This window comes from Lissotriton vulgaris, chromosome 4_1, assembly GCF_964263255.1.
Source record: "Lissotriton vulgaris chromosome 4_1, aLisVul1.2, whole genome shotgun sequence".
Classification (NCBI taxonomy): domain Eukaryota; kingdom Metazoa; phylum Chordata; class Amphibia; order Caudata; family Salamandridae; genus Lissotriton; species Lissotriton vulgaris.
Window position 1 is genome coordinate 1,066,233,514 of NC_141691.1, and position 21,356 is coordinate 1,066,254,869.

The 21,356-nt window shown below is 44.7% G+C and overlaps 1 protein-coding gene across 1 annotated transcript in view; it reads left to right on the top strand.

The window, feature by feature from the left end:
• Positions 1-21,356, top strand: part of ANKRD33B (ankyrin repeat domain 33B) — a 316,496-nt gene that overhangs the window by 132,317 nt on the left and 162,823 nt on the right. The window contains exon 2 of the mRNA XM_086966908.1: positions 10,187-10,316. Within this exon, the coding sequence (XP_086823034.1) occupies positions 10,187-10,316 (130 nt within the window). The remainder of the gene's footprint in view (positions 1-10,186; positions 10,317-21,356) is intronic.

Consider the following 21,356-nt stretch of genomic DNA (forward strand, 5'->3'; position numbering starts at 1 on the left):
ACCGGAGGAGACAAATGTGGCTGCCTTCTGGCCAATAAATTGCATGTCCAGCAACAGACTTTGGGAGGGCCTTCTTTACACACACACACGATAAAGGACACATCACTGACGATAAAGACATAGCGGACTCCTTTAAAAACATCTATGCACAGCTTTACACCAGTCAGAGACTTGATCCCGCAGATAGCATTTCCTATCTCCAAAATGCACACACATCCCGCCTTACAACAGATCAAGCCTAGGCTCTAGACGACGACATTCGCCCGAAGTGTTCTTACCAGCCATTTTACGTTTAAAACTTGCTAAATCGCTGGGTCCAGATGGGTAGCCCCGGTTTCCTATAAAACCTTCCGGCCCATCCTTACCAGACAACTCATTCCTTCATTGCCCCTGGCACGATCCTTGCCTCAATCCTGACCGCTTTCATTGCTAATATACCCAAGCCGGGCAAGAATAAACATCAGTTTAGCTTCTACCAGCCAATTTCTCAATTAAACGTAGACCTCAAATTGTTCACAGGCATTTAGGGCAGTAGAATAGGCCCGCACAGCCCTCAATTATAGACCCGGATGCGGCGGGGTTCATCCCCCATAGACAGCGAGCGACAACACCAAGCGCATTCCACATATTATGGAGAAGGCTGCGGGAACACCGGACAAGCTCATGCTTTTAGAGATCAATGCTGAAAAGACATTCAAGAGAGTGCATTGACCTTTTCGGGAACAGGTTCTTACTTCGGTCTAAGTGAAAAATTCAGGACCTAGGAAACCTTTCCAGCACGGACTTCGGAGGAGGCGACTCTCTCTTTGTTATCACAGCTAGTAACAGGCTTGGGACCCACCTTCAAAACCAACGACTTGCCGGACCCGCTGCGCGGGTCCCGCTGCGGAGAAGGACACTCTGCAGGGAGCTCAAGGGGAGCCCAAAATCCTTTTGCCATCTTGATCACCGGCAGGGCTGCGAGCAGGCGAGCAGGGACTCCATTGCCCAGGAGTCCCTGCGTGCAACACCTGTGGCCGCTCTCCCTGCCGGCAACGCCCACTGACAGCGGCTTAAAATCTCAGCGTTTCCCGTGTTGAAGTGGGAAACCTTTCCAGCACGGACTTCGGAGGAGGCGACTCTCTCTTTGTTATCACAGCTAGTAACAGGCTTGGGACCCACCTTCAAAACCAACGACTTGCCGGACCCGCTGCGAGGGTCCCGCTGCGGAGAAGGACACTCTGCAGGGAGCTCAAGGGGAGCCCAAAATCATTTTGCCATCTTGATCACCGGCAGGGCTGCGAGCAGGCGAGCAGGGACTCCATTGCCCAGGAGTCCCTGCGTGCAACACCTGTGGCCGCTCTCCCTGCCGGCAACGCCCACTGACAGCGGCTTAAAATCTCAGCGTTTCCCGTGTTGAAGTGGGAAACCTTTCCAGCACGGACTTCGGAGGAGGCGACTCTCTCTTTGTTATCACAGCTAGTAACAGGCTTGGGACCCACCTTCAAAACCAACGACTTGCCGGACCCGCTGCGCGGGTCCCGCTGCGAAGAAGGACACTCTGCAGGGAGCTCAAGGGGAGCCCAAAATCCTTTTGCCATCTTGATCACCGGCAGGGCTGCGAGCAGGCGAGCAGGGACTCCATTGCCCAGGAGTCCCTGCGTGCAACACCTGTGGCCGCTCTCCCTGCCGGCAACGCCCACTGACAGCGGCTTAAAATCTCAGCGTTTCCCGTGTTGAAGTGGGAAACCTTTCCAGCATGGACTTCGGAGGAGGCGACTCTCTCTTTGTTATCACAGCTAGTAACAGGCTTGGGACCCACCTTCAAAACCAACGACTTGCCGGACCCGCTGCGCGGGTCCCGCTGCGGAGAAGGACACTCTGCAGGGAGCTCAAGGGGAGCCCAAAATCCTTTTGCCATCTTGATCACCGGCAGGGCTGCGAGCAGGCGAGCAGGGACTCCATTGCCCAGGAGTCCCTGCGTGCAACACCTGTGGCCGCTCTCCCTGCCGGCAACGCCCACTGCCCTACCCTATTTATTAGAGCAGTACTTCCGCTGCGCGGGAGCGCGCGGGAGCGACCGTGGCGAAGACCGGGCAAAGAGCGGGCCGTTTGAGGCCGTTCGAGGACTGAGAAGACTGGACTGGCCCACCCCTTTTGGCTCGATATTATTGGTAGCTATATCACTAACTGAGTGGAAATAGATCTATCTTCGCCACAGTGCTATGGATCCAAGGGTAACCCGTAGCAAGTCTTCTAAACGTGGGTCACTAATCAGCGGCCCCATGGATGACTTTATAACCCGCACCAACATAGCCATAGACGAAGAAATTTCTAAGCTCCAAACCCGGGTCTCGCTAGAACTAGATGCCGCAAGAAGAGTGTCCCAAGTAATTGCACTTTCCAAGAAATCCTCCCTAGGCCACATAGCCACCTCTGTTACCCCTGAGCGCCCAGCCCCCCCACATTACATAGTCACTCAGGTAGATGTTCACCATTCACCGACCTCGGCTACTCCCGTACCTGCCTCAGGAAGTAAGGATGAGGATATTCCATCGACACCTTTTAGTGTGCTCATCCCTGCTCCCATTGTATCTCTCCCGAATCTGTCTCATAATATCTCCAGTGGCAAACAACCAAAGAGGAAACGCAATTCTCGCTCAGCTTATTTCCGTAAGAAAGCGAAAATTGCTGTCCCAAAAGATCTGTCCACAAATAACATCACAGCATCTAATGCTGGAGCTGAGTTCACCCCTAATACCCAGTCATGTAATGAGGGACAGGGAAAAAATCCATCTATTCCCCTCCTTAATACCACAACAGGCGAGGGCCCTGAAGTAGATGGGCTAACTAATAACAATAAAGATTTTATTGAGGTGGTTTGGAACACACTTAAAAAACTTTTGTCACCTCTGGACCTAAGACTATCAAGGATAGAAAATAACTTTTTAGAAATGGAGAAGAGCATTATTGCGCTGGCCACTCTTGGGCTGAAAAGTCTGGAAAACCAGGGCATTATCGCAGCTGACCCAATGCCACAACCTACCGCACCCCAAACCAATCTAGCTTCCTCTTCAGTACCACCTATAATAAAACCCGTTCCTAAACCTAGGACAGTCACGGTGGAGCAAGCTCGCGTTAAACCAAAGGCTTCTCCACGAGGCTCCACACGTAACTTGCAACATCCCAAAAACGAAACAACAATTAGACCGGTTCCTAGTGAAATCCAGGTCCCTCCAGTTAAAGACAACTTTAGAGGTGGCTATATTGACCTTCCCCCAGAGGCAAACGACTATGTCGTTATCTTGACGGGTGTTCCAACGTTAGGTAATGGCCAATTTGAAAATCACTGGTCGCTTAAAAATAAAATAATGCACTGGTTGAATGTCAACAGACCAATCCCCAATGGCAAAAGAAGCAGGGTATTGATGGTTCGCAGAACTCCCTGGGTAGGGCCAACGTTGAAATCCAGTCCGGGGGACTGCATAGTAGTGACCTTCGAAGATCCACACACGGCGCACCACATTTGTAGTTGGCCCAGCAATGATGACTCCCTAGTCAAACCTAAGCTACTATCCTTTTTCTATCCTCCCCGACCTACCTGTAATCAGGGGGATAATTGGACATTGGTCCAGCACCACCAACGGCCGAATAGGCCTCGGGGCCACAGGGAGACTCTGCTACATTGGAATGGCCTCTCTACCTATAATAGATTTGGTGGTTTAGAGGAGGTGGATTGACTCCCTGTGCAAGCAGCCAAGCAACCCCGAAGGCGATTCTTAACTTCGCAAAGGCATCATTCCATGGACTGTCCTGCCTCTGAATCTGTAACAAGCCGAGTAGGACGATCCAACAACGCAAGGGTTGAAGGGGTGGCAACGCCATTGGACATAACAGCAAATTGTAACAGGGAAGATTGGCCAAACCCGCTCTGCGTGACCCCCCCCTGCACCAACATCTCCTGAACAGTCGGATTCTACCTGCCTTGTCCCCTATGTGACATTTATTCTACAGCAAATCGAGCCACTTGTGAGGTCTTCAAAACCTGTGGGTGCGACTGTTTCTCTTATGCCCATGCCTACTGACTCCACCAAGGTCTCTCCACCAGCTGACTTTGTTTTAAAAATTCTATCCTGGAATGTGGCTGGTCTTGGTCGCAACTTTGCCATCCCTGAATGGAACGACTTCCTGGAACCTTTTCACATCTGCCTCCTTCAGGAAACCTGGTGTTTGGAGCCAAGACACCGAGTGGGTTTCTCCACCTTTTTTATCCCCGCAGTCCAGGAACAAGGATCCAAAGGTCGCCCGTCAGGCGGCCTTATTATATGGATTAGTATTGCTCTAGGCTTCAGGGTAAAAGAAAGAAACACCCAATCTTCAGGTCTCCAGTGGCTAACGATAACACACAAAGGGGGAAGAAGTATGGAAGTCTTTAACATCTACCTGAGGGGTGCCAAAGGCGGTGCATCCCATCTACCATCCACAGGTCTAAACCACAACCTGGCTGCCTGCGATGCAGATTCCCATATAATGCTCGCAGGGGATTTCAACTGCTGTTTTGAGCCCTTGGCCAGTGAAAATATCTTGGACACTTTTGAGGAGGACACCAGGAGAGGTGTTCCCATTTTGAATCTGGACCCGATTCCCAAATGGTCGCAAAACGCAATAAAGATCAATGCTCTGTGCATGGAGCATAATTTGCGACCAACAAATGGCCGATCCAAATCTGACCATATGGGTGCTCACACTTATAACAGACAAGACCACACGTCTAGGATTGATTATATCATGCTTAATTACACCCTCTGGCAGCACCACCTAGATATGGAAGTTATAGTGTCGGGTGATAGCGACCACAACCCCTTGTCGCTATCCATTTCATCTCCTTGGCAGGCTGGAAGGCAAGGCCTAACCGGTCATAAGTGGAAATCCTCCCATGAATTAGTCCCCACAAACTGTAGTAGGCGCTTAAAATGGGCAAAAGTCTTAGCCGATGACACAAGGATGGCCCAAGCAGGGACAATTTTGGAAGAAGTGGAGTCCCGGATGATCACCTCAAGCCAAACCGATAACAAGATTCTACCTCTATTCACTGAGACTGTACTGGCGCTGAGTGACTTATTTATTGTTCCCCAAACCACTCGAAGGGGTCCCCTGAAATCATTGCCTAAACAGTCAGACAAGTGGTATACTCCAAAATGTCGTGAGGCTAAGAAGGAACTTGTTGTGACACTAAAGTCCAAAGATGCAGTTGCTATCAGGGCTGCTAGAAAATTTTACAAAAAAATCATAGTTGAAGCTAAACAGATTTATGATTTTAACTTTTGGGGAGATTTAGTAGAGGCCAGCGCTAGGAAGGATGCCAAGAGGTTTTGGGACCTATTAAGATCTAGGGAAAAGCCCATTGACCAGCAGCTAACTTGTAACATCACAGGGGGTGCATGGTTTGACCACTTTTCGCAACTGTACTCTGCTCCTTCAGGCCCAGCCCAGGTTGCTTGTCCACCCATGGGTTTCACAAATAACCTCCCGTGCCATGATTGCCTATTTACCAACTTAGAAGTAGAAAGAGCAATCCAATGCATTGTCTCGAACAAAGCAGCGGGTCCTGACGGAATCCCAGGAGACCTAATTAAGAATTACCCATCTCCTTGGAGTAGATTAATTGCCTCGCTTTTGAATGAAGTGATGTTGGGTGGAGTCTTTCCTGACTCATGGAGGGGCGCTGAGGTCGTACCTATTTTTAAAAAAGGCTCTAGGGACGACCCAGCGAACTACCGCCCAATTAGTTTATTAGACTCCTCTCAAAAGGTAGCAGGAAAGGTGGTATTGGGCAGGATCATCGAGTGGGCAAACGAAAATCACATCCTGTCAGATCTTCAAGCGGGCTTCAGAACAGGAACAGGCACAATCGAGCAGACGTTCCGCCTTTTAATGATCTATTGGAAAGTGGTGGTGCTGGGAGGGGGCAGTCTGTATTTAGTCTTCATTGACCTGCGGACTGCCTTCGACCTGGTACCACGCGCACTTCTATGGAACGTCCTCGATGGGTTAGGCCTCCCCCCCTATTTGTTGTCGCTGCTTGTAAAATTTCATGATAGGAATTTTGCCCAAATTAGATGGGGTGTACAGGGAGAGAAAACATCTTGTATCCCCGTGGACAGAGGTGTGTGCTTGCCCCCACTCTGTTTTCTCTCTATATTAACGGAGTGGTGGAGCATCTTTTACAACAACCATCAGATGCACCCACCCTGGCTGGAAGGAAGATCCCAACGCTCCTGTTCGCGGACGATACCCTCCTAATTTCAAAATCACCGATGGGCATCCAATCGTTGCTTTCCAGCTTTCAAACCTTCTGTAATGAAAGGGGTTTGGCCATAAATATAGGCAAAACCAAGTTTTTAGTCCTTAACCCGCCAAGAAAATCTGTTTACCCCCCGGTCCTAGATTCTGTTCCACTTGATTGCGTAAAAGAATTTGACTACCTGGGTATACGCATCAGTGATACTATGAGCTGGAAGGCACACCACCAAAAAGTCTTCCTTACCCATAAAAGGGTGGCAGGTGCGCTGCTCAAGGAGCAGCAAGCATCATCATCCAAACCAATTGGGGCTCCCCTAGATATCTATAGGGCAAAGGTTGTAAGCGCAGCACTTTACGGTGCTGAGCTGTGGGGCACACAAAGAGTTGACACTCTAGCCCACCTTGAGAACAACTTCCATAAAGACCTAATGGGCTTGCCCCACAGCATGCCAACAATCCCATTGCTGTTAGATGCAGGTACCCGGGCAATCTGTGACCAAGCGAAACTACGCCCACTCCTGTTATGGTCCAGAATCTGGAATGTGCAGGAATTAAGTAGTTACGCAGATGCCTTGAACGACATTTTGTCATTACCGGGTTCTCATAAGATCATCTGGCTTAGGGAGGTTAAAAAGCTGCTCTACAATTTAGGTCTAGGAGAGGCTTGGTCCAACAAATCTGCACCCACAAAACAACAGCTAAAGAAGGTCTATTGGGCATGGGTAGACAGTGAGAGGGCCCGAAGCACAAACCATTGTAAATCTGTAGCTCTGTTTCTGTCAGCCAAGGAGTTACCGTTAAGGGAACCTTATCTAGACACCATCCAGAGCTCAAGGGACAGAGCACTGTACATCAAGTTCAGGTTGGGGGTGCTTCCATTATGTGAGTTCACGTCCACTTGGAAACCGCCCGCTCAAACCGTACCCTATTGCCCCTTTTGTGATCTAAGGGTAGAGTCTGTGTCTCACATGCTGTTCGAATGTAGTGTCTATGTAGCCCCGAGACGTAGGTGGTTGAAGCCCCTTTGCAGAAGCCTGGGAACTCGCTCGCACTTGGAAGCCCTGCGTATTTTACGTACAGATGCTAGACCCTTCTTTTCGACCTGCATGGCAAAATTTCTGGGTTGGGCTTGGCGTTTACGAACTGCAAGAAAACTGTTAATCCAGTGAACGAGCCCACCCGCCCAATATGCTGTTCTGGATATGAAATGCTTTTTATGTTGATGATTGTTGTTAAAAATGTTTTTTAAAGTTGTGTAAATGCTTTTATGATATGTTTTTATCGAATAAAGCTACTTACTACTTACTACTGCTTACTAAACTGCAAGCAGAATTTATACAGTTCATTTGGACAGGGAAGAAACCATGCATGAAGAAAGACCTAGGGTACTTCCCACTCCTTCTGAGGTTTTTTTTGGCATTTTAGACCTCCACTTATATCACAAGGCAGCTCAGCTACGGTAACTGGTGGAGTGGCACCAGGGTGAATCCAAAAAGCCCTGGCCGTTCCAGGCTAGAGCTGTGGTGGGCACCTCGATTTTGAAGGTTCCCTTCCTTAAAAAGGCACATTGACTGAAATATGTATATTTATCCCCTATCATGCAGGTGATAATAATCAAACAAGTGTTAAATGCGGCCCGACTTCCTTCCCTTAACCCATAACGCCATTGCTTGACAATTCAAATTTCACCCCTCCCTGGGCTGGATCCGGAGCGTTTACCATGTGGAAGCAGTCCAATTGCTGCTCAATGGGATATATGATTGACAAAGAGGGTGTGATTCCTTTCAAACAACTAAGCACAGACCTAGGACTCCAGTTGAGTGATAGGGAATGAGGGGACATATACTACAGGGAGAGACACACCACCTGCTATGCACCCCTCACTAACATATTTGCTAAAGTTGCTACATACTGGTACTTTACCCCTTTACAATTACACAGAGTGTACCCAGACCGTATTGCAAAGTGTTGGAGGAGCTGCGGGGCTCAGGAAACCTTGGTTCACCTACTGTGGGATTGCCCTTGACTCCAGTCGTACTGGATACAGGTAATCAATTATATCAATTCCCATTTCAATACGCAAATACCTAGATTACCCTCATATAGCTTTCTAGGCGTACCTAACCCTCTCACATACTCCTTGAAATCTCAACGGGGAAAACAGATAGGCTTGTCTCTAAGGGCCACACCTTTCACAGGACTTCAGGGAATTGACATGCCCCAAGCATCTTTGTCTCCTGCGATTGCCATAGACACACTCCAGTGCCTGATTAGTTGTGATACTGAAATGTGTTTGGTGTCGTCCTGCACTCATTAAAAGATGCAATATGAGTCTGGGATTGGTGGGAGGAGGGAGTTGGGTTGGGATATATATCCTTTTTCTTTTGTTCTCAATAATCAAGTGCCAAGATTGCATGACCATGTTAGACCATTAGACATAATGATATGCATGTACCATTGTCTTTGACATTGTTTGAAATAAAGATATTTGAACCATAAACTACGCAATTTAAATGGGACATACCTTTTGTAGACTTCACTGCCTTTAAGAGAGTATTACATGCAAATGTCTAAAATCCAATTGGGAATACATTGTGATAGGTATTAGTGCAAGAGAGCTCTACTGCAGGGTATAGAGAACAACAGAAAAATGATGATTGAAGCAAACACATATTTAAAAAAATATTTTAAGCATTTGAAATGTTCCCAACGACTACTTATTCTTTGTTGAGCGTTCTCTATATAGACTTCTGTTGAGGAGGTGTGGGTAAGCATTTGCTCTAGCTTTTGATTTTTGATCATTGCACTTATTACTTGCTTCCAAATTGTGCAACTAAGGGCCCTTTTCACAAAGGTGAAGCTAGACACCTAAATGTAGAACAATATTTTTTTAACTAATAGCATTAATACCTTAATTTTAAATTTTAAATGTATTTTGAATATATTAATTTAAAATATAATTATTTTATAAAAATACATTTGAAAAAATTGACCTATAGTAATACAAATATTATTTTAATAGGTATTGACAATTATTAAAAGTGATTCATAGAATTAATTTAAAGTAATTTCATACACATTCATGCTAAAGTATTTTTTTAAATTAAAAAAAGGTTTACAAATATTTTGCAATACAATAATTATTGGTAATTTCAGGACTTTTTGATTTTAGATAAAATGTATTTATATGTTTTACATTAGTTACTGTAGGCGTTTATTTGAAGTCCAAACCTTAAATATTTGCTGTGGGAGGGTGTTGCAGTACTGGCAGTGGCCATGGGTGCTGATGGACTTACTCCAGTTCTTAGCTGGAGTACATTTATGTCTGTTCTGGGGTCCTTTTGGCTACAGTAAGTATAAAAGTGCAGTTTTTGAACCGGAAGGGGTTTACTCTTTTGTGGTCGTGTGCCATAAACCCATTAATCTACCCAGCCACTCATGGATCCACCAATCTATGAACACACTCATGCATGCATCTATCAATATGTATGTGGTTTGTTCACAAATGTATGTGCACCTGTATGTGTGCTGCCTGTGTGCCTATGTCTGCCTCTGTGTCACTTCACCTTCATAGAAGGTAGTTCATGCATAAAACCCCTTTTTCAAGGGCTATTTCAAACCCCTTTATTAGCTTAGGAAGTTATGCCATGGCCTGGCAAGGCCTTAACCCAAAATAAACCAATGCATTTAAACAAATGAACTTTGGACAAATTCACCTCATTTTCTAACTATCCTCATAGTATTGAAGCAATAAAGGCAATTCATAGTTTTGAATATTTGGTGGTTGGTGCAACATTTATAATTTCCACATCAGTTCTCCATTTGTGATACAATACTACCTGACACAAATTTATTGTGCAGTCATTTGAATTTTTTCTTCATTAACTTCAAATTATTTTTTCAGACTGGCCTACTTGTTGCCTGCTATCAAGGTTATGTGGACATTGTAATAGCCTTATCCCAATGCCCCTATGTGGATGTGAACTGGCAGGACAATGAAGGCAACACTGCTCTAATTACAGCTGCTCAAGCAGGTAGGAGTTATTTATATTTAAGAGGCCCTCTGTGTACAGAGTTTTACAAAATGTATCTATATGAACCACATGCCGAAAGATAGAATTAACGAAAAGTTGTTTGTATAATTTATTGTATTTCCACATGGAGCTGATGCTTTTTCATAGATGACAATTAACTCTATAGTGAACAGTAATCTTCTTTTCCTCATTACATGTCTAAATCTGGTGACCCTCATCCTCCTTGAAGACAAGCCTCTTACAACCCGAACCTAGGGCCTCATTATGATGGCGGTTGAACTTTTATCCGACCGTCATCATCAAGGGAAGGGATCGCCAGACTTGCTCTAGGCGGTCCCGCCATGGGAATTACAATGGGACCACCTTCAAGGCAGTCGCAAAGTGTATTTTTGTATTGCGGTGTGAGCTGTGGGTTGAAGCATATGCTGCAGTGCAAAAAATACAAATTTTACATATCCCTGCACTATGTGGTAGGCACCCAAGGTGCATGGATATGTGCCCCCCAGATCCAATGTCTGAGGGCCAGATGAGAAGGATGGCCCACTATGGGCCCCATGTCCCTTTCCAGCTGCCTTTTCATGGCGGGTAAACTGCCATGAAAAGGCCAGTGGGAAGGGACATTGTAATCCCCATGGTGGTGCTAGGCAGGTACTGCCACCATTGTAAGGATTGCCGTTCCCTCCGACGGTCTTGCGGCCAAAATTTTTGTGAAGTTTTTATAATCATTATTGAGGAGAGAAATTGGTCCATAAGACTCACAGCAACTATGCCTTTTGCCGGGCTTAAGAATTAGAGTTACAATTGCTTTATTCCACGAGAGGGGTAACGGTGACCCTTCCTCAAAAATATCCCCTAAAATTCTAGTAATTATAGATATTATTATATGACCCAGAGCTCTGTATTGTTCAAGAAGCAAGCCATCCGGTCTAGTCACCTTTTTTGTTTTCTCCAGACTTGATTGCCTGTTTGACCTCATGAAGTTCAATAATGCTATTATTATGAGCCATATTATCCTCACTGAGTTTACCCAACTTCTCTCTCTCATCCAATCCCTCACCATGTCTTCTGGGATTACTGTTTTCTGAATATGAATCTGTGAAGAATTCCTGAAACATGTCTTCGAATTTCCCACTGCCTCTTAGTGTCCCCCCTGAAATGCTATACTTTATTTCCTTAATTAAGGTTCTTGCTAGGTTAGACTTTGCCTTCCAAGCAAGAAGATTCCCACAGTTCTCCCATATTCAAAAGGGGCTACTTTACTAGCTTCCACCTATTCATAACTCTGTCTTCCAGCAGTGCATCTAGCTTTGCTTTAATAGCTTGTAGTGTCTCTTGTAGTGCTTTTACGTCCCTTGGGTCTAGGTTCTGGGTAGACAGTGTTTCTTCCTCCTTCGTTAGTTCCCTTTCTAGATTGCTACCCTCCTTAAAATAGGCTTTCCTATTGAAGATAATATACTAGTTATTTTGTCTCTCAAAAAGGCTTTGAAAGTATCCCACACTATACCTAACTCGACTGAACCCACATTTATTTGGAATAATTAATCTGTCTCTGAGCGAAGCACCTTTACAGCTATCATCTAGCAGTATGGTAAGATCTAGAGCCCACCTCCTTATTTTCATCCTTGAGACTGGTTCAAACTAAAGCAAAACTGCAGAAGGTCTGACAGATGAGCCCCCACATGCTTAATGTTTTTAATCTGTTTCCTTAGACTCTTATTTATGAGAAAGAAACAATCCTGGATTGGCTGGGAAAATATTTTTTATTGTCAAAAGCATAGACCCGACTAAGCCCTGCCCTCTCCCACCATATGTGAAACAGCCTCAACTACCTCATCATGCTTTTAATTAATGGCAACATCTTTGGAGAGGTAAACAATCTATTTTTGACAATCTATCTGATATATTATTCAAAGCTACATTAAAGCCTACTGCCATTATAACCGGGGAGAAAAGTTCAGCAAATTTGAAAACATTTCTCTAAGGAGTTCTATATCATCCACACTCCATAGAATCTTACTAAAGTATAGCATTTATCATAAATCATAACTTAGCAGTGACCTATTTATCCGCATTGTCAGTAATGCTTTCTTGAATGAGAACATTTGGATGTTTTTTTCATCAAAATTGCCGCCCCCTTAATACTTGCATTCTGGTTTGTGCACACCACCTGTTAAGCCCACTTGCTATGGTAGAATAAGTTTGTGTTAGTATGGGTAAATATGATGTCAATGAATACCATGATATATGCAGGCTCAACACCGACAATACCAATAAATGCAATGTCAACGTATGCCATAAACTATGCCTGCATAACAATGTCGATACCAGTAGAAACAATGTCGATGTATGCCATGATCTATGCCGCATAACAGTATGAGTATGGATTTATTCATTTCTTACTGGCCGAGGCTTCCAAGTGAGGCAGGGCGACCACTACTCTGAGCGAATCTCTTTGGACCAGGGGGTGCCGCAGGGCTCATCCCTGAGTCCAACACTTTTTAACCTTTATGTTGCCCCGATCGACACCTTAGTAGAGAGTCATGGCCTCCGAATGGAGTCGTATGCCGACGACACGCAGTTGGTCATCTCCCTGTCGCATGCACCCGGTCTCTCGGCGGACATCTTCAGAGCCTGCATGCAAGATCTAGCAGCCTGGATGTCCGCCAACTGTCTCAAGCTCAACGGAGGCAAGACCGAGGTGCTGGTCGTGAGGGGATGCCAATCAGCATGGACGTCGGCATGGTGGCCTTCTTGTCTTGGTCCAACACCCATCCCGTGCCAGAAAGCAAAGAAGTTGGGCATCTGGTTCGATACTGACCTTACCTTCGGCCCCCAGATCAATCAGGTGGTCGGATCATGCTTTGGGACCCTCAAAAGTCTTAGGAAGACCTTGAAGTTTTTACCCATAAGAGCCCGACAAACCTTGGTGCATGCTCTAGTCACATCAAAGATGGACTACGGCAATCTTCTCTACCTAGGGACCTTGGAGAAGAATCTTAGCCGCCTACAGGTCCTACAGAATACCGCTGCCTGACTAGTGCTTAGACTACCCAGAAGACCCGCATCTGCAGCGGCCCTCCGGTCTTTGCATTGGCTCCCGGTCAGAAGCAGGGTAGAATTCAAAGCACTATGCACGTGCCATCGGATCATCAATGGGAGGTCTCCTCTCCCTTTGCAAGGACTACTGACGTGTTATGAGCCGTCCCGCTCCTTGAGATCCTCTGGCTCAGGACTCCTGGTTATTCCCAAGGTGTCTAGAGCACGGATGGACGGAAGATCCTTTAGGTACCTTGCAGCCTCTAGATGGAACAAACTACCCATGGGATTGCGATTAGAACCATCAGAACTAATCTTTAGAGCCAAGCTTAAAACTGCACTATTCGCTCAGTAGGGTATGCCGCTTCTGTAGATTCCGGTAAATATCTCTCCTTAGCGCGGAGACACGCCGCTGTGCGTCACCAAGCGCTTTACAAAACCCCCTAAATAGAAAAATAGAAATAGTACCAGTAGAAACATTGTTAATGTATGCCATGATCTAGGCATGCATAACAATGTCAATATCAGTAAAGACAATATCGATATATGCTATGATAACTGTATGCACAACACTGAGGTTGTCGGTTAGAATGATATCAATGGCCGCCACATTATTTGTAGACGTTCTAACAAACTTGTATCATTGCTGTTGGATTCACCTAAGGTGACCTCCCCATCTACCTTGGGTCAGAGATACGTGGTCAGACTGGCCCGGAGACCCCAACCCTTGCCTATCGAGTGACAAGTCACAGATGGGGGTCTCACTTAGCCCAAAGATAAATGTGCATCCAGGGAAAACCCTGAGTGATCCTACAGATAGACAGTTCCACCACAAACAGGCCTGAGGAAATTGGCCCCAATAAAACATTTTTGGCCAGAGGCAGACGTTCCCCAAAATACCACAAAGCTAGATTCCACATGTAGTAAGGAACACTTAGTCACTCAGGACACAACATGCACACCATACAGAGGGATCATGCACTCCCCACACCATCTGGACAAGTACACCCTGGGCTACACTAGCTCTCCCGGAGGTCTAGAGCCACCTGTGTTCCCTTATCAGATGACTGTACTTGTTATTTATGAGTAAGATACTTTTCCAAGAATTCAGAATTGGTTTATTGTACCTCGCGCAATGTGTATATTGTCAGCCGAAACTCTGTACAGTGACAGACTTTCTTCAGACGCAACTCTGTCAATACTCTCCCAGCCGCTACATTTAATCAAACCAACTTCTTCCGGTTTTGCCAAACGCCTCTTGTCTTTTCGTTTCTTTAAGGTAAATGCATGTCTGAGCAACATCCATGCGCTCTTCCCTTGTCAGGTGGGTATCTTGCAAGAAAATAATGTGTGCAGGGAAGTCTCTCAAATTTTGCCTCAGTCTTGTTCATCTTCTTCTTACTTGTAGGCTGTTTATATTCCATGAAAGTATTTTTATAGGGGCTGCTTTCCTTTTGCTATGCATCCCAGGTCAACTATAGCAGGCACGAGCTTCAATGGGGCATATCGAAACATGGGGCCTGAAGCTCCTTAGAACATTCTTTTTGTTTTTGTACCTGAATGTTCCCCACACTGTGCCCACCACCACCCTTGGAGAACTCACCCTAGCTTCTTCATAGGCTAAAGACCAAGCTGAGCATAGAGAACATGGAAGCCGGCTTTCGGTGGGCCGCTTAAATTTTCAGCCTGGGGCTGCAGTAAGTAATATGTTACGGTAGAATAGCTACAAAATGTAATACTGATCAAGGGGTGTGCAAGGGAAGAAGCTGGGTATGTTGAGACCCCCTCCTCTTCTGTTTGTGCATGAGATACTCACTGAATCCTGCAAGGTCTCTTTGGATGCCACCCTGCTGTGGGCAGTGCATTCACTGTGGATTTGGAAGTCACGAGTCCAACCCAGAGTGCTGATCGAGAGCCGTGTTGAGGTGTGCAGACGTTGGAGGGCATCAGCAAGGATCTCCTTCTGAGGGGGAGGTGGTAAAGGCTGCAGTAGTAGGAGCCTTGGAGGATGTGCTTGTAAGGGGGCTGTTGATTCTATAGCGGTGCGAAAAACAGAACACGGTCAGTTACTGAAGGCAGTAGAAACTACAGATCTAGCTCCTTGAGTATAAAACAGTGGGGTAAGGGGACATGGGTTTAATACAGATGTTGTTGCATGTAAAAAAGCTGCAAGCCAAGGGGCTCTGAGGGACAGTGGGAGAGCCCCAGGCAAGAAGTCTAGATACACTTTTAGGAGCGCTAGTCAGGATGTACCAAAGGCAGCCTCACATTTTTCTAGATTGTCATCTCTTGGAAAAACTGCAGAGCCCGGAAATAAGTAAAAGTTGGTCACAGAGCAATCCTCTTCGGTTGTAGGCATTTTTTGTAACAATTCTTTATTCAAAATGTGCAGTTTAATCCGCCCCCCCCACCCCTAAAATATCCCCACCCATACTGGTAACATTAGACACTAAACGTATACATCATCTTAATGTTATTACAAACAAAATTACTTTACATAAGGCGATACAAATTAGATGAAAAAAGCAAGAAACAAAACAAAACAAAAAAACATTGAGCAAAAGAAAAAATCCAGAACGTTTCTGTTACAGTAATTAAACAACATTACTTTGTCCAGTCTCCCTATCCATTGTGTGAGAGGATGCCATATTTCTAATCCTTTTCTTTTCTTCTTCATACCCTTCCGGCTATAAATAGCTATTTCCAGACTGTATGTAGCTAAAAATCGTGCCCGCCATTGCTGAAATGTAGGTGGATATGGATCTAGCCAAGCAGATGCCAGACAAATTCTTAGTAGAGCCATTGAGATACACAGAAGTCCCTGCTGATAGCAGGTCTTGTATCCCTATCTACCCCTAATATTATTTCAGCTGTTGTGATCTCAATACTAGTCTCAAAGATTCCAGATAGAAAAGTAGAAATTTCTCGTCTGATGGTGCTTAAAGTCTGACATGTGGCCAGCATATGTATCAGATCGGCTTCGGACATCGCACATCGAGGGCATAATGTACCTTTGCCTGTATTCCATTTAGATATCCTATCTGGGGTATAGTATAATTGAAAAAAGGTCTTAGAAAAATGGGCTTGTAATTTGGTGGACATTAATAAAGAGGTTGAAGATTCCAAAGCTTTATGTGTTAGAGTCTCTGAGATGCCTAGTTTGTTCTGCCAGTTAAGGGTATGTTTATCTAAGTCATCAGAAAGGCCTGCAACTACATCCTTATATATTTCGCCAATTTTAACCCTGTCCGTTTTGACCACTGTTTCAATTGCTAAGGATTTCTTGAAGGCCACGCTGCCACCCCCCTTTTTCAAGATAAAATCCCTAACTTGTAGATATTTATAAAAATTGCAAGATTCTAACCCAAATTTAGTTTTTAGGGATTCGAATGAAAGAAAGCCAGTTGAATCATACAGCGAGCCGAATTGTGAAATTCCCAATCTGACCCATCGCATCATACAGGGATCATTGAAAATCTCCGGGAGGTTAGTATTTCTATCTAGAGTAGTATAATAAGAAAACCTGCCTATCCCCAAGAGTTTTCACACATGGTTCCAAATGGTATAAATACATATGAGTGTTTTAAAACGCACTTTTTTAAAATGGCAATCGTATGTTAATCTCCACAAATGGTCGCTTGCCTCATTGCCAAGAATAAGTTCCTGTAGAGTTGGGACTGACCAATCTGGGTTAGAATCCTGCTTGGGGGTTAAGAGCACTCTACTATATTTGAGAATTGTAGCCGACCAATACATTTTAAAGTTAGGCAGCGCCAGACCGCCTCTTTCCCTTGGTAGGGTGATGTCCACTTCAAGCGAACCTCAGAGATCGAGATACGAACAGATAAATATTGAATCTTCAGAACCCTCTGACTCTAACTTTAACTCTAAAAAGACGAATGATTCTCTAAAAGACAATAGTGCAAAGAAAAAACAAGAAAGAAAGAAAAGAAGACAAAGGAGAAAAAACAAATTAATTGACGAAGACACCACTGATCAAGGAAGCAATACAGATCAGATTGATCATAGACATGGGAATCCATCTTCACAAGTCACCCCGCTGTCTGATCCAAATTCTTGTCTGATAAGAGATGTAAAAAAGACCGAGCATAAACAATCTGGCGAAGGGGGAGCTCAAGCAGAACCGTCCTTGGGGGATGTATTTAACTCAATTAGGGAATTCCAGCAAGACGCGAAACTTGATAATAAGAAACTCCAAGGAGCAATTAACAAAGTGGGCCAAACCTGTCTAGAAATTTCGGATAGAATGGCTTTGGTCGAGCTACGGACCGAGAACCTGGAAAAGGATGTATCTGTTCTCCAGAAACAAGGAAAAGAACATGAGGGAATGGTGCAAGACTTAATGATGAAAGTGGAGGACCAGGAAAACAGGGCCCGGCGCAATAAGTTACGCCTTCTGGGAATTCCTGAGGGGGTAGAGGGGAGCGAGCCAAGGGATTATATGATCTCCCTATTTAAAGAATCATTCCCTGAACCAACCACTTGGGATTGGGACAAAGAGGTCCAGTGGGCTCATCGTTTTCCTCTTACCCTCAACAAACGGTCTCATGCATCAGAGAAATACCCTAGAGCAATGTTGGTATATTTTGCCAACTTTCTCCTACGGGAAGAAATCTTTGACCTGGCACGACCAACCCGCAAAAGAGAATACAAAGGGTATATGTTTTTTAGTAGACCCGACTTTGCCCACTCGACTGTGGAAAGACGATGGAGGCTGCGGCAACTCTTTACCCCTTTTGAGCAGATGGGAGCCACTGTATTTTTACAGAATCCTGCCAGATTAAAGATCATCTTTAATGGCGTAACCAGAAGTTTTATCTGTGAAATCCAGGCGCAAAGCTATCTAGTGGAGATTACAGAACACAGCAAAGACAAAGACAAACTTAAAAAAGGAAAAAAGCAAAACAAATAGATTGCATTTATAAGTTAATTAATCTATGTCACCAGTGTCATGACTAGAAGGACATTTTGAGAAAGGGAGAGGAGGGGGGGTAGCATCGACAGATATTATGTTGGTGCTTAGGGAATATAGGAAAATATATTTTCGAGAATAACCATACCTCCACTCCCAGAAGCTACAGGGGTTAGGTCGCGGAGATGCCAGCTGCCTACGGATCACCAAGATGCTCACAACCTTGATCCTTCGGAACCAGGTAGCCTCACTAGATGGTGGAGGGGGGTGGGGCTCAGGGGTGGGGGGGTTGGGGTTCAGTGGTGGGGTTTTTCGGGGAGGGGGCGACCATACTGGCAAAAAAGTAGGTCAGAATTTATGACCTGGCGTATAATCAAGAAAGAAAACAGGCACTTTAAAAGATTTATAAGAGCATGTTCAAAAATATACAAACAAAATCTATATTTATGAATGGCTAAACTAAAAATATTGACCATCAACATATGTGGGCTTAATGATCTCAAAAAAAGACAAAAAATAGTGATAGGTCTCCAGTCAATTGGGGCTTAAATTGTCTGTCTCCAGGAGACCAATGTCGAGGGGTCCCAAAGACATCTACTGAAAAACCTGGGATATAGATTAGTTGTTGCTACTACACAGGCAAATAAAACACGGCGGTGGCTATTTTGGCACGGGGTGGAGGATTTCGGTTTACAAGATCAGCTGCAGACTCATGTGGTAGATGGGCAATCATGGAGTGCCAATATGCTATGGGGAAAAATTTCACAATCTCCTCTGTGTATGGGTGTTATAGATGATCCTGAACTCTTGCTGTTCTTATCTAATGAATTAGTACATTGGCCGGTACCCATGATTGTCTGCGACAATTTTAACCTTAACTTTCCACCAAATTGGACATCTGGACACAACTTTAAGTATCAAGGCAGGAAACTAAAAACCTTTAAAGCCCTGGAAGAGCTTTGCTATACTCAAGGGTTAGTAGATTGATGGGAGATGAAACACCCATACAACCCCGGCTATACGTTCTTTTCCCACCCCCATCAAAAACTTGCCAGACTGGACTATATATTTGTATCACATACCATTGTCTCCAGCTGCTCTATAGATCGGTTACCCAGGGTTCTTTCCGATCATAATCCTCTGATTATAAGCATGGAAATTGGGACGACACAATCTGATCGTAGTATTTGGACCTTTAAAGAGCTTTATTGATTAACGAAAAATACTGTAAGCATATGGAAAATTGGATCCCAGAATTTTTTAAGTTTAATATGGGCAGCACCCCGTTGGAGGTGGTCCGGGACTCACTGAAAGCAGGAATCAGGGGTGAAACTTAGATTTTCAATAAAAAATAATAAAGAGGCAAAACAAAAGTTAAAAAATCTACAGGATAATATAGCAAGAAAGGAAGAAAACCTAGTCAAAGCAGTTCAAGGCGGAAATAATATAGAAGGGGCTGTAAGGGATGTAGCTATAGCAAAGAAATTTATATCGGAAATATTTACTACCAAAGCAATCGGTAAGGCCTCAATGAACAAGGAGAAAAAAAAATAAGGACACTACAGAACTAGATTCATATCGTCCAATTACATTAATAAACAATGACTAAGCATGGGCGAAAAATCTGTTCCGCTCGCGGATTTTGCAGATTTTCGGTAAATTCGCAATCCGCGAGATTCGCGAATTTCCTGCAAAATCCGCGAGCGGAACGGATTGGGTCAAAAGTTCAAGCTGACTTTTGTAACTCTTTTAGAATGGCGCCGGCAAGCTGCCAGAGCCATTCAAAATAGTTACAAAAGTCAGCTTCAACAGGAAGCTCTAATAGATAAAGTAAAGCAGGTGCTCGAGTTGAAGCTCAAATTCAGTTACACAATCATTAATCACCCTAAACTTGGGGTGATTAATGATTGTGTAACTTAATTTGACCTTCAACTCGAGCACCTGCTTTACTTTATCTATTAGTGCTTCCTGTTGAAGCTCTTTGTAGCTATTTTAGAATGGCGCTGGCAGCTTGCCGGCGCCATTCTAAGTGGGGCTGAGGGCAGAAGGGCACTAAAGTGGGACAGAGGGCAGAAGGGGACAAAAAATGAGTGGGGCAGAGGGCAGAAGGGCACAGAAACGAATGGTACAGAGGGCAGAAGGGCATGAAAAACGAGAGGGCGGCAGTGATTAACCAGGCAAAAAAAAAACAGCAAACACGCAAAGCGCCCCACGAACACCCACGAACACGCAAAGCGCCCCGCGAACACCCGCAAACACGCAAAGCGCCCCGCGAACACGCAAAAATAAAAAAATCCGCAAATTCGCACAAACTCGCGAATTTTGCGGATCGCGAATTTGCAAATCTGCAAATTCACGGATCGCGAATTCGCAAAATTCCCCCATGCTTAACAATGACTCTAAAATATGTTCTAAACTGTTAGCTAGTATACTCTCACCAATAATCCATAAAATTATATCAGTTAGGCAACATGGATTCGTCCCAGGGAGATCAACCACCGACCATATTCAGAGGGTGATCACGCTTTTTGACATGGCAGAATAGGCAGTAGACCCTATGGCCCTCATACTGCTAGACGCAGAAAAAGCATTCAATAGGGTCTCCTGGCAGTATCTATGGACTATCAGCTGTAGGTATAGGATCGTGCACTGCTGTTAGACCTATGTATATATTCTTACTTTCGTGCCTCCTGGGCTCACCCCCCGTCCGGAGTGTTGAGTCTATGAACCACAAGTAGCAGTGATACCTAGCTGGGTATTACTGTCCCCCTGGGCACCGATTCGTGCTCAGCAACCAGCTCTAAATGTTCAATCCGAAATTAAAGTTCAAATTAATTACAATGATGCTTCTTCAAAACATGTTTTGTTATCCATAATTTCATTTATTCCTCATGAAATCCAATGCATTTCGGCAGTGATTACTGCCTTCATCAGGGAAATGAGTACTACAATAATCAAAAAATCAAAAAATCATCATCAGTGATGTCATCAAACTCATTGCATATACTGTTATTAATCATCTTAACTTATTTATATTAGTGCTTGGTTATATAAAGCTCTAAGTTCATTTG